The following is a 14390-nucleotide window of genomic DNA, read 5'->3' as shown; positions in this document are numbered from 1 at the left end:
TCATGGAGTGGTTTGTTGATAACATTTTATTTTGTTTAATTTAAACAGAATTGTCACATACAGGAAGGCACATAATACATGAGAACAGGTAAATCATATTATTATGCACTGAAGATGAATAAGACTCTGTAATTAATCTAATCCATGTTCAGGTAAATTCTTCAGGTGTATCAAAACAGAGGAACACAAAGAATTTCTGCAGTCCCGTTTAGCAGGTACTGTAGTTAGAAATTAAAACGGTAAAACGGTAATTACGTAATAATTGCGTCGTAATTACGTTGCGGTTTGTTTGCGATTCATTGAACCAAGCAAGTACCTTCTAGGGTTGCAAAATTCCGGTAATTTTCCCCAAATTCCCAGTTGGAAGATTCCTGGAATCAAAATGTGAATAAGCAGGGAATTAGGAATCCTCCCACCAGGATTTCTGGAAAACATGGACATTTTGGGAAAGTTACCTGAGTATTGCAACACTAGCACCATCTTAAACTGGGCTGTAATCTCATACTGTATACATACAGTCAGCAGCAGGTAAATATCAACAACCCTGTCTGTGACTGACTAGGTCAACACAAACAAACAAAATAGAGGAAATGTTATTACAACAAACAAACATTAGATATTGTCCATATTTGTCATGTTAAGTCTTCATACAGATACTAGTCCTCATGCATGCCCCCCCCCCCCCACACACACATCCACACCCACACACGTCCATAAAATAGACTCCTTTTGCAAACCTGTAGTGTCCTCTGTCCACTGTGGAGTATGCAAGGCTGCTCAATGCTCAGTTGCTTCTCATTGTAATAGAGTAGCTAGCCTATCACCCATTGGAACAGAAAAAGAGTTTCAGAGGAACAGTAAAAGAACCCAATGCCTCATATCACAGTGTTATAGATAGTCCACAATTTCCTCTTGAAGGTCAACACACATCGATCAATTGGCAAATTACCCAATCAGTCCCTCCTACTTTCTCTATCACATTAATTATTACTATTGGAATTCCGTTTATTTAAATATTGAAATAGCATGGGCGACTGAGAAAAACAAATGGGTACAATTTACGGCCAAGTGGCAAACAATAATGCAGGCAGTAGGGATGGAGGTGTGAACATGCTGGTCTGGGCAGAGGAGATGTAGTCATGGTTTGTGTGTGTCTGTAAGTTGTTGTTCGTCTAAGTTTGTATATAGATATTTTTTTTTAACCCCCCAAACCCCCAACCTTCAGACAGCATCCCGTCACTTATCCATCTAGAGGGAAACAGAGAACATTCTTTCCTAAAAACAAACAAACAAGTGGTCGTTAAAAAAATCTATCGAACATATTTCACTTTTAAAATGTATCCAATAAAAGAAGTAAACAAACCAAGTCAACAACAGTTTTAAAAAATGGCTGACAAACTTCTGACTGCAGGCAAGGTAATAAAGAAGGAATGCGGATTGGCTGTAAGACACAAACCTTAAGACATAAAAGATTTTTAAAAAGATGTCCGCCTCCCTCACTCCTGTCTTGTGAACTATAGTCTCTGTAGTAGAATGTTGGGAGAGCAGAGCATCAAGGCTGAGTTGTGTGTGTGTGTGTGTGTGTTTGTGTGTGTGTATTGATGGCGTGGATAGGGTGAAGAACCACGAACCATGAACCTCTGTGACCGTAAGACAACCGTGATGCAACCGTGCCCTCTGATGATTGTGTGCCGTGACCAACCCACCAACCCTGTCAGAGACAATGGAGATTGAGATCCTATATAATGAACAGTCAGTCAGTTAGTAACCATGCTTTACCCAGCTCCCATCTTTCCCCCATCAGGCTTGCTCTATTGCAATTCTTCTGCACTATGCACGTGATCTGACTGTGTCTGGAAATTATTTGTTGTAGTGTGTTGTGGACAGCATCCCCTCTTCTGACCAATGGAGAACCTATATCTTAAACAGTCATTAGTCTCTCATGACGGACTTAACACTGCGAGACTTGTTTCTGGGTGCAGCGAATCAACCTTAACATTGCAAGAAACAGCACTGATCAAGGACTGGAACATTCTCTAGCAGTGTGGTTGTAGTTGCTGTTGTTATAATGTCTGTCGTTGTGTGTTCATTCACCCCACATTGCCGTGATATTCAGTGTTATTCTGGGTGATGAGATTAACCAGTCAGTGACCATGCTTTGCTAGCTCCATTTTCCCCCATCGGACTTCTTTTGCACTATGCACCTTCTGCATTTTACCACTTATAAATAGGCTGTTTTGTTGGAGTTCTGAGATCAGTAAGTAGATCATTTGTTGCAGTGAATGGCATGGACAGCATTAGACTATTGTCCCCCTCAGGCTGGCACCAGGACCCTCTCCACAGCACACTGTAGACTCTCCCAGTTCCTCCAGAACAGCGCCAGCAGACACATGCCCAGGAAGGTTCCCATAACGTGGCGTCTGCTCCGCAGGAGGGGAGCGGCGAACTTGGCGGCCGTGGAGACACATACAAGGATCACGGTGACAATGGCGAGCATGATGTTGATGCTTTTACCCAAAAGCACCCTGGCATCACGGGACTCGAGCTGGACGGTTTGTTGCTGCTGCTGCTGGAGCTCTAGTTTAGAGACGCGCGTCTGGCATGACTCTAGCGCCTCCTGTGGAGGGGAGGGAGAACGTGGTCAATAAACCCTGTCTAGAAAACAGCTAGCTACTGTCATTGCGCTGACGCCAGTAGCAATGCACCAGTACAGTACCTGTATGTCTCTAGCCCTCTCGTAGGCTTGGTAGGCCACTCTCTCCTCAATGCTGGCCAGCTCCTGTTTCAGGTCGGCTGTCTCGGCCTGGTGGAGCTCAGTCAGATCATTCAGCTGGTCCTCCAACCGCTCACACCTACCAGGAAATACAATTATATTTACACTGTGATTGGTCATACCTACCAGGAAATAGAATGACAAAAACACTCAAATTGGTCATTCTACCATGAATTTGAATTATAGACAATGATTGATCCATAGAGATAAAATACAATACTATTGTGTAGTATACTAGTGTTATATTTCATTCTGTGGATTGGTCATTCGCTGGCAGCATACATAGCAACAAGACCAGCTGGAGACAAGCAAAATATAACAGCAAAAAAAGAAGATTACCGATAGATGATGAGACTAACACCACCTGTGTAATATGATGTCGACGCATAAGCTTAATAAAAAAGTGATACTGGCAAGTGCAGTGAGAGGGATTACCTAACATTTTAGTTATGTTCCTGCTGTTGTAGTTACTTCTGTATTGTAATGGAGGTTTAATAATGCTGATCAAGTAATCTGACCTGTATCTCTCCTCATGAAGAACATTCTCTTTTACAACAACAGTTCCTACTGTAGTTCCTACTGAAATGGAGCTTGTCATAGTTGTAATAGTAACTTATTGAAATGGAGCTTGTACACTACATGATCAACGTATGTGGACACCTGCTCGTCGTACATCTCATTCCAAAATCCTGGGCATTAATATGGAGTTGGTCCCCCTTATGCTGCTATAACAGCCTCCACTCTTCTGGGAAGGCTTTCCACTAGATGTCGGAACATTGCTGCGGGGACTTGCTTCCATTCAGCCACAAGAGCATTAGTGAGGTCGGGCACTGATGTTGGGCGATTAGGCTGGCTCGCAGTCGGCATTCCAATTCATCCCAAAGGTGTTCGATGGGGTTGAGGTCAGGGCTCTGTGCAGACCAGTCAAGTTCTTCCACACCGATCTCGACAAACCATTTCTGTATGGACCTCGCTTTGTGCACGGGGGCATTGTCATGCTGAAAGAGGAAAGGGCCTTCCACAAACTGTTGCTACAAAGTTGGAAGCACCGGATTGTCTAGAATGTCATTCTATGCTGTAGTGTTAAGATTTCACTTCACTGGAACTAAGGGGCCTAGCCCGAACCATGAAAAACAGCCCCAGACCATCATTCCTCCTCCACCAAACTTTACAATTGGCAGGTAGCGTTCTTCTGGCATTCACCAAACCCAGATTCGTCCGTCGGATTGCCAGATGGTGAAGCATGATTCATCACTCCAAAGAAACACGTTTCCACTGCTCCAGAGTCCAAGGGCGGCGAGATTGACTCCACTCTAGCCGACGCTTGACATTGAGCAAGGTGATCTTAGGCTTGTGTGCGGCTGCTCGGCCATGGAAACCCATTTCATGATGCTCCCGACGAACAGTTATTGTGCTGACGTTGCTTCCAGAGGCAGTTTGGAACACGGTAGTGAGTGTTGCAAACGAGGATAGACGATTTTTACGTTCAGAACTCGGCAGTCCTGTTCTGTGAGCTTGTGTGGCCTACCACTTCGCGGCTGAGCCGTTGTTGCTCCTAGACGTTTCCATTTCACAATAACAGCTCTTACAGTTGACCGGGGCAGCTCTAGCAGGGCAGACATTTGACAAACTGACTTGTTGGAAAGGTGGCATTCTATGATGGTGCCACGTTGAAAGTCACTGAGCTCTTCAGTAAGGCCATTCTACTGCCAATGTTTGTCTATGGAGATTGCATGGCTGTGTGCTCGATTTTATACACCTGTCAGCAACGGGTGTGGCTGAAATAGCCGAATCCACTAAATTTAAGGGGTGTCCACACACAAATGAAGTTGGAAGTTTACATACACTTAGGTTGGAGTCATTAAAACTTGTTTTTCAACCACTCCACAAATTTCTTGTTAACAAACTATAGTTTTGGCAAGTCGGTTAGGACATTTACTTTGTGCATGACACAAGTAATTTTTCCAACAATTGTTTACAGACAGATTATTTCACTTATAATTCACTGTATCACAATTCCAGTGGGTCAGAAGTTTACATACACTAAGTTGACTGTGCCTTTAAATAGCTTGGAAAATTCCAGAAAATGATGTCATGGCTTTAGAAGCTTCTGATAGGCTAATTGACATCATTTGAGTCAATTGGAGGTGTAACTGTGAATGTATTTCAAGGCCTACCTTCAAACTCAGTGCCTCTTTGCTTGACATCATTGGAAAATCAAAAGAAATCAGCCAAGACCTCAGAAAATAAATTGTAGACCTCCACAAGTCTGGTTCATCCTTGGGAGCAATTTCCAAACGCCTGAAGGTACCACGTTCATCTGTACAAACAATAGTACGCAAGTATAAACACCATGGGACCACGCAGCCGTCATACCGCTCAGGAAGGAGACGCGTTCTGTCTCCTAGAGATGAATGTACTATGGTGCGAAAAGTGCAAATCAATCCCAGAACAACAGCAAAGGACCTTGTGAAGATGCTGGAAGAAACAGGTATAAAAATATCTATATCCACAGTAAAACGAGTCCTATATCAACATAACCTGAAAGGCCGCTCAGCAAGGAAGAAGCCACTGCTCCAAAACCGCCATAAAAAAGCCAGACTACGGTTTGCAACTGCACATGGGGACAAAGATCGTACTTTTTGGAGAAATGTCCTCTAGTCTGATGAAACAAAAATAGAACTGTTTGGCCATAATGACCATTGTTATGTTTGGAGGAAAAAGGGGGTGGCTTGCAAGCCAAAGAACACCATCCCAACCGTGAAGAATAGGGGTGGCAGCATCATGCTGTGGGGGTGCTTTGCTGCAGGAGGGACTGGTGCACTTCACAAAATAGATAGCATCATGAGGAAGGAAAATTATGTGGATATATTGAAGCAACATCTCAAGACATCAGTCAGGAAGTTAAAGCTTGGTCGCAAATGGGTCTTCCAAATGGACAATGACCCCAAGCATACTTCCAAAGTTGTAGCAAAATGGCTTAAGGGCAACAAAGTCAAGGTATTGGAGTGGCCATCACAAAGCCCTGACCTCAATCCTATAGGAGGCCTACAAACCTGACTCAGTTACACCAGCTCTGTCAGGAGGAATGGGCCAAAATTCACCCAACTTATTGTGGGAAGCTTGTGGAAGGCTACCCGAAACATTTGACCCAAGTTGAACAATTTAAAGGCAATGCTACCAAATACTAATTGAGTGTATGTAAACTTCTAACCCACTGGGAATGTGATGAAAGAAATAAAAGCTGAAATAAATCACTCTCTACTATTATTCTGACATTTCACATTATTAAAATAAAGTGGTGATCCTAACTGACCTAAAACAGGGAATTTTTACTAGGATTAAATGTCAGGAATTGTGAAAAACTGAGTTTAAATGTATTTGGCTAAGGTGTGTGTAAACTTCCGACTTCAACTGTATAGTGTTTATGACTGTGACCTGACCTGTATCTCTCCTCCTGTAGCGTCTGGGTGATGAAGCCATAGTCTTTCTTGAACTGGGTTCTGAATCCCTCCATGTCCTCCTCCAGTTGCCCCTGGGCCTCCCTGATCTCCCTCACCTCCTCCGTGGTCAGGCCCAGCCTCCCCTGGCTGTCCCCAGCCTCCAGGATCTGCCCTGGGGTCACCACAGCCCCGACACCCACTTCTAGACCCAACCCAACGCCCAGAGCCATTGCGTTCCCGTTGCTGTCCGCCGACAGGGATGTGCCCGAGGAACACTCGTCATCGCTGGTGTACTTGGGCGTGGGTGTGGCGGCGGGGGTGGGGGTCTTCCCGCCCACTATGGTGGCGCTCCCACTCAAGGCCCGCCCAGTTCCTTCAGAGTGGAAGGGAGAGGGCGTGTCGAGGGAGGTCTTCAGGTGAGCGATGTTGTCGGCACTGCCAAACTTGTTCCTGAAGAAAAATAGAAAAAATATGATTATTATCTATCGTCATAGGACACAGATTTGTTAATATATGGTGGCCTGATCAATCCGTATCCACTGCAGCCAGGGTGTGTGATAAGACAAGCTGTCTCTTCTGTCCAAGAACCAAAATCCCTCCACTGTGTACACACACACACACACACACACACACACACACACACACACACACACACACACACACACACACACACACACACACACACACACACACACACACACACACACACACACACACACACACACACACACACACACACACACACACACACACACACACACACACACACACACACCACAGCTACACCCACCCACTGACACACCCACATGGTCAGCATGGAGCACTGCATCAGTACCTGATGAGGTTAGCAAAGTCCCGGGGCTTGCTGAAAAAGAAGGGTGGCGAGAGCGAGACGCCAGGCCCTACTGTCTTGATCTTGTCCAGGGGGTGTCGTCCACTACCACTGCTCACATTGCTCACGGTGTGGCTCAGCATGTCCCTGGAGCTCTCTTTAGAGATGCTGTGGTGTTTGGAGCTGGTGTCCTTTTCACTGCTGTCCTTCATCTTTTTATGATACTGTTCCAGCTTTTTCTGCATGTGGGCAATGCTGTGGGCTGACTTCTGGTTCTTCTTCTCAAACACATGCTTGATGCGCCCCACCTGCATTTTCAACATTTACATACGGGGCATATTTAGCAATCAGATGCTATTAACCAGAGTGACTTGCAATCAGTGCATTCATCAAAGGTGTCACGATCAATGAAACCCTATCTGCAGCAAAATCAATGCTAGTAAGAAAATACAAGTGTGTGTGCAAGAAAGAAAAGTACAACCTTTAAAAAGTTAAAAGGTAATCACCTGCTGCTTGTCAGCACTGTTCACCAGTTTCAGGTACTCTGCCACATTGTCGTCTCGCAACTCCTGCTCAATCTTCAGCTGCTCTGTCACCTTGGGAAGGAGAAGAAGGATACTTTATGGTCCATGTTCCTTACAGAAAAGTATGTGGTCATACGCACATCCTTAAAAACGTAGGTGCTGGACTAATAAAGAATACTTGTAAAGAACAGGAAGGCCCGCACACTGTTTATGCTCCCAATTCACCGCTTTATTGATAACGTTTCCATCTGAAACGGATCTTCATCAGGTCAAACAGACTGAGTGCTCATATCCCAAAATATACACATTTCACATTTCGCACAATTCAATTCACTTTTGCGCATAGTTAATCACAATTAATCACAGAGGTACATACAGTGCATTCGGAGATATGGGGTGAAGGTGAAGGTTCACCTTCCAACAGGACAACGACTCTAAGCACACAGCCAAGACAACGCAGGAGTGGCTTCGGGACAAGTCTCTGAATGTCTTTGTGTGACCCAGCCAAAGCCCGGACTTGAACCCGATAGAACATCTCTGGAGAGACCTGAAAAAAAAGCTGTGCAGCAACACTCCCCATCCAACCTGACAGAGCTTGAGAGGATCTGCAGTGAAGAATGGGAGAAACTCTCCAAATACAGGTGTGCCAAGCTTGTAGCGTCATACTCAATTAGACTCAAGGCTGTAATCGCTGCCAAAGGTGCTTCAACAAAGTACTGAGTAAAGGGTCTGAATACTTATGTAAATGTGATATTTTTAATAAATCAACGTAACATATTCAGAAAGAAGAAGACATGGTCTGATATCAAACTCTTGGTTCAGACCTTTAGGAGACATGGTGGATCAATTGTGAATCCAATACAATTATTTTCTCAGTAATATATTATCAGTATCTCCCCCCTCCTAGGAGCCTTAACATGTTCGATACCAATGTACTGTATCTCAGAGAGCTGATGTGACGAGCCTCCATTAAATGCGGGACCACAGGCTTTCTCTGATCAAAAGTCCTGAAACATTTGATCTCAATACAGTTCTCTGTTTCCAAAACTAGAATCTGCTACGAATAGAGTGGGCTAAGGTTTGTAGACTTTACCCTTTGCCAAAGTTTCAAAAAAGTGTGTTGTTTAGAAGGAGTGCAAGGGCGAATTGAGTTATTACACACACGCACTTCACAGACTAGGCGTTCCCTAATGGAAATATGCAAATACATGCTAGAACGAGCCAATAGGGTCTCGCTAGCTCGTGCTTGGCTCTGCCCACATCTTGCTTGTTCTGTCCACTATGACAAATGTACTCCCATTCAGAGTATGTGAGCGGAGCGAGGAGCGGAACGTGCCCAATTTGACTGGAGCGTGGAGACACATTCCCAAAGGTTGGCGCGTCGGCCTTCTCGCCTGCTCCAATTTCGCTCCAGTAGCGCTCACTTCACCAGCTCAGGGCATGCCCGTCCCAGCATGCATTTGTAGTCTACTTGTGTGCTGCTATAGCCCCTTGCTTTAGCTACTGTCATGGAGTTCGCTAAATATTTTCATAAAGAAACTGATAAAAACACACAGGTGCTAAATCAAGGTGACATACAAAGACGAGGACCAAGAGCAAGAGAGGGAGTGCAATGATGTGGTGTCCACAACTAAAGAATCATTGTGGAATCTGAAAATACACTTACCCAAAAGTATGATGTGTACTTACTACGTGCTAAAATAAAGGAACGAGGTGGGTAGCTGACTGTGTCATTGTAGCAAAGTATTTATAAGCCAAATATCAGATCTCTAAAATGTTTCCTTCATTTTTGTTCTATTATCTATACAAAAGGCCATAATTGAGTTTGACCCAATAGAACTGGCATATTCCCACGTTCAAGGAGCATTCTGTTTTGATTGGGTTATTTGGCCTAAAAACCTTTCGATTTTTTTTTAAACAACTCTGCATCTCTGCCCAGCCTGGCAAGAGTGGTCAAAAGGGTGTTTAGCATCCCCAGTGGCTCTGCAAGCGTGGAGAGGATATTCTCCGCCGCTGGCCTGCTCTCCAGGCACCATCGCATGAGCCTGAAGCCACAGACTGGCCAAACTCTTGTTTCTAAAAATGAATTCTAAGTCACTGAGCCTAATAAGTCATTTTTCATTTTATTTCTATTTAATTGTAAGTAAGCCACAGCCTATATGCGCAATTTATAGACTATAATGATTTACAACAAAATGTTGTTTAAATGCTGCGCGCTTTATTGTGTCGCACTCGCAAATCTTTCACAATGTACTTTGTAGGCTATAGCTTTGAAATAATTGAAATAATATAGCTTAAATAATTGATTTTTGTTCCTTCTTAGGCTTCCTGTCTGGCTCCTATTTAGAGTGTTTATATGCTGTTTAATACGACGTAGCCTATTTGAAATGATGTTCGCTTCTTACATTCAACTTTTCATGTTTATTCAAATACTTTTCATTCAAATCCATATGGTTTGGTTTCGATACTTAAAAACCAATTAGTAGGTCCAGGTAGTCACAAAAATAGATGGGTGTTGGTTAAATTGTGATTCTAATGAATGGAGTGAATTTGGATCGGGAGTTTTTTTTCCTGTGAGAGTGGAGCAGAGTGGTAGGAAAGGACATGGAGCGCCAGAGCAGTGGGCAACTCCACTCACATACTCTGCTCCCATTGGAAACGACAGGCTGTGGTCTATCTTGGGTTAGTGATACAAATCTTTGATAATACTGTTTGTCCATTTTGAGACGCCGTAGCCAGTATACACTTCCTCAAAATAGTCCGAATTAATCTAAGATAACTCAAGAAATTAATTTAATTTTGACATTTTTGCGGAGGAGATCTTAGTTGCTCAATTTGACATCTAACTAAGATGTTTGGTGCAGTATTTCTCAATGAAAAAATGTGCATGAAAACTAGTCATCTCTCGTTGAATGACAAAAGACATTATTGAAGAATCCCTACCGTTGACCAATCACAGATGAAGGGGCGTAGACTTTGGCTACCGACTTAGGCTTGCCGTGAGAAAAAATGTTGTGTCCAAAACGAAGAAAAACTTCACAAAATGTCATCATAATATATACACTAACTCTTCCGAACTCTTCAGGCTGGGAAGCATGTGGATGCCTTAATGGTCATGCGAGGTGAAATGTGTATATTTTGCAATGTGAGCACTCAGTCCGTTTGACCTGACGAAAATCTGTTTTGGATCGGTACGTTGTCAATAAAGTGGTGAATTGGGAGCATAAACGGGCCTTCTTGTTCTTTACCATGATCCTTATAGTCCACAGAATTTGTTTTTATTTTAACCCAAACCTGCTAGGCACACAAACACATTGTATAATGGCAGGGTATAATGGCAAGAGATTGCATCTAGGATACTTATGCCAGGAACCTTCTTGCGGGCCACTCCCCACAAGATTTTCCAATCGGCCTTTGGATCCCTCCTGTTGCTAGCCCACCATTCTAAACTCTAGGAGATCTTTATAACCATTAAACAACAAACCCTGAGGATCTTCTGCTGCAGGCTGTTGAGTCCGGGGGGAAGGGAGCGGTAGGAGGAGTCTAGGCTGCGGTGGGAGGAGTCGAGGTAGCGTTGGGAGTCTGGGATGTCGCTCAGGTCCAGATCCAGGTTGTTTTCCGAGCTGCCGCGATGCATCGACTCCGGAATGTTCTGGGAGTTCCCTTCGCCACTGCTCCGTTCCGCCTGCCAGAGACAACCACAGAACCTTCAGTCAGACAGACACAATGCTATACAATTCATCTTTATTTATCCATTATACAGAGACAATGGAAGTAGTTATTTTTACTGTCACAGTACCCAGCCCCACCACACAATGGAAGTGTTTGGTAACACTTTAGATAAGGTACATAAGTACACTTTACATAAGGGTTAATAAACTAATCCACAGAGAGCTGCAGAGGAGGGCTGGCAGCAATCTCAGACAATATTACAATGTAACATTCAATCCCCTAACTGACATGAGACATATTCCAAATGCCACCGGAAAGCTCAACCTTATCATTATTGACACAAAGGCTTTTTCAAATATGTGTTCCAACTACCTATTTTTCTGGTGCTGTATTGTGTGTATGTGTGTGTGTGTGTGTTGCTCTGTCATTATTTTGACCTAGATGTACACGCTCTATTTCTCATAATCATAACACATAATATGGCCGTCATATTTGTTGGACGCTACAGCATAAACAAATTAGAATTTGGGTCCCAAAATATAACAGGTGTACAATAAGGGCTTTACACACACACACACACACACTCACTTTGTTCTATCCTCATGGGGACCAAACATTTTGGGGATTTTAGGTCCCCACAAGGATGGAAGAACCAACACCCTCCCCCCCACCACACACACACACACACATACAGGATAATGACCCAGCGACACACTTACTGTACTAGACAGTCGCCGTGGGTTTTACTGCAATGATGCACCACTTTCCTATGGCATCAACACATTTCTCATGGCTGCACCGCACTCCGAAAATCAGTAATAGAAAGTAGCTAGTCATTGGTTTTACTGTAATGCACAATTTTTCTACGACAGCAACTCATTGTTATATTATTTGTCTATATGGCATCAAGTCAAAACATCCCTTTCATTTTCCAATGGCATCAACACATACAATTTCCCTCACAGTACTAGTAAGTGGCTTTCTGGTTTTACTGTAATGAACCATTTTCCTACGGCATTGACACAGTGTTATTCTTTTCCTATGGAATCAGCACATTGTTATCATGCTGATCCTGTTAGAGTAGTAATAGTGTTTTTAGATAAGTAAAATGGTGGTACTAATCAGATATTATATATATTCGTCGCCAAACCCACTGGCTCCAGGTCATCTATAAATCACTGCTAGGTAAATCCCCGTCTTATCTTAGATCACTGGTCACCATAGCAACACCCACCCGTAGTCTGCGCTCCAGCAGGTATATCTCACTGGTCATCCCCAAAGCCAACACCTCCTTTGGCCACCATTCCTTCCAGTTATCTGCTGCCAATGACTGGAACGAACTGCAAAAATCTCTGAAGCTGGAGACTCTTATCTCCCTCACTAACTTTAAGCGTCAGTTGTCAGAGCAGCTTACCAATCACTGCACCTGTACACAGCCATTCTGAAATTAGCCCACCCAACTACCTCATCCCCATATTGTTATTTATTTTGCTCATTTGCACCACAGTATCTCTATTTGCACATCATCTTTTGCACATCTATCATTCCAGTGTTAATACGAAATTGTAACTATTTTGCACTATGGCCTATTTGTTGCCTTACCTCCATAACTTACTACATTCGCACACACTGTATATAGATTTTCTGTTGTATTTTTGACTTTATGTTTTGTTTACCCCATATGTAACTCTGTGTTGTTGTTTTTATCGCACTGCTTTGCTTTATCTTGGCCAGGTCGCAGTTGTAAATGAGAACTTGTTCTCAACTGGCTTACCTGGTTAAATAAAGGTGAAACATTTTTACATACCAGGCTGTTGGGCTCTGGTAGGGACTAGAATCTACACCACAACTGACTAGAAACAACCATTGGGGCTAGGGTTTTTGTAGTTGCCAGCTTGTTGCCAGTTTTGCAGTCTCCTGTTCATATAGCTTTCACTAAACTACAGTATCATGTTCCTCACAGAGTTTAAGTGAACTATCTTGGCAAAACCTTGTGAATATTAAGTATGTGAGAAGTTAATCATTACGAGAAAATAGAATAATTCACACTTCTGAAGTCATAGTGTTAGCCATTTATTTACTGACTGAATATCAAAGCCATGTGAGATAAAAAGGCTTAAACCATTGATTTATATAATTTCTGAAACATACAAGGAAAGATAAAAAAAACATAAACTACTTCAGAATGCTGTAGCCTAATCCTTGATCAATATAGGTTCCCAACAGCACTTACTGTTAACGATTTATAACACTGAATACCACCAAGGCAATGCAAGAGGAAAAATCACATAAGGACAACAACAAACTACTGTAGGAGAATGTTGTAGCCTAACCCTTGATCAATGGACTATGACACAGCTTGTGTCCCAAATGGCACCCTATTCCTTATGTAGTGTACTACTTTTGACCAAGGCCCTATGGGCTCTGGTTAAAAGTAGTGCACTATAAAGTGAATAGGGTGTTATTTGGGTAAAGACAGCTATCAAAACAACAACAAACAACTGTAGAATGCTGTAGCCAATTCCTTGATTAATGAGCTGTAACACAGTTTGCTGGTTACCAGACCAGCACTAATAATCAATAAACACATCATGGTGGTGACCCAACCAGATTTACCAGCCTTTCAATCCTACTTAACATTTCAACAATGTTGTGTTGCAGAACACAAGGTTATGTATTGCATGATAAGTTAACCTACATGACGCGTTACATTTGACATCTAGTGTTAAAGCTACCTATCTGCCCCATGACTGTCAGATGAAACATTGAGAAGGTCAAGAAACAGGCTGGTTAAGTTGTTTTGACACACACAAAAAGAGAGAGAGACACACACCACACAAACACACGCACATTCAGACACACACTTTCAGCTCAGCGCTTCCTCTTTTCATTCCTGTCACTGTCAGTCGCCCTATTTTTTTTTTTTTTTAAACTGTATTAAACTCTTGGTATATTAAGTAACACCAAAGTTGCTGGCAATCTTATCTTTGTCTTCATACAACATTTATACTCCCACAAGGGTTAGATGTGTTTTGCAAGGCCACAACAGAGGCATGCATACTCCTGCTTGGTTTTGAAACTGCAACATTTTAGTCACTGTCACTGATGTAGAGAGGAGTAGGCAGGATGCCAGGTTTAGAACTACT

The 14390-nt window shown here is 43.0% G+C and overlaps 1 protein-coding gene across 1 annotated transcript in view; it reads right to left on the bottom strand.

Moving 5' to 3' along the window:
* LOC121577086 (transmembrane and coiled-coil domain protein 3-like) overlaps nt 1-14390 on the bottom strand; it is a 41245-nt gene continuing 26855 nt past the window's right edge. The window contains exons 2-7 of the mRNA XM_041890856.2: nt 11057-11257; nt 7555-7644; nt 7052-7356; nt 6217-6666; nt 2717-2852; nt 1-2617 (exon numbers count right to left, since the gene is read on the bottom strand). Coding sequence (XP_041746790.1) covers nt 2315-2617; nt 2717-2852; nt 6217-6666; nt 7052-7356; nt 7555-7644; nt 11057-11257 — 1485 coding nt within the window. The 3' untranslated portion in view covers nt 1-2314. The remainder of the gene's footprint in view (nt 2618-2716; nt 2853-6216; nt 6667-7051; nt 7357-7554; nt 7645-11056; nt 11258-14390) is intronic.

The sequence above is a fragment of the Coregonus clupeaformis genome, chromosome 11 (genome assembly GCF_020615455.1).
Source record: "Coregonus clupeaformis isolate EN_2021a chromosome 11, ASM2061545v1, whole genome shotgun sequence".
NCBI lineage: Eukaryota > Metazoa > Chordata > Actinopteri > Salmoniformes > Salmonidae > Coregonus > Coregonus clupeaformis.
This window is presented reverse-complemented; position numbering and strand designations above follow the sequence as displayed.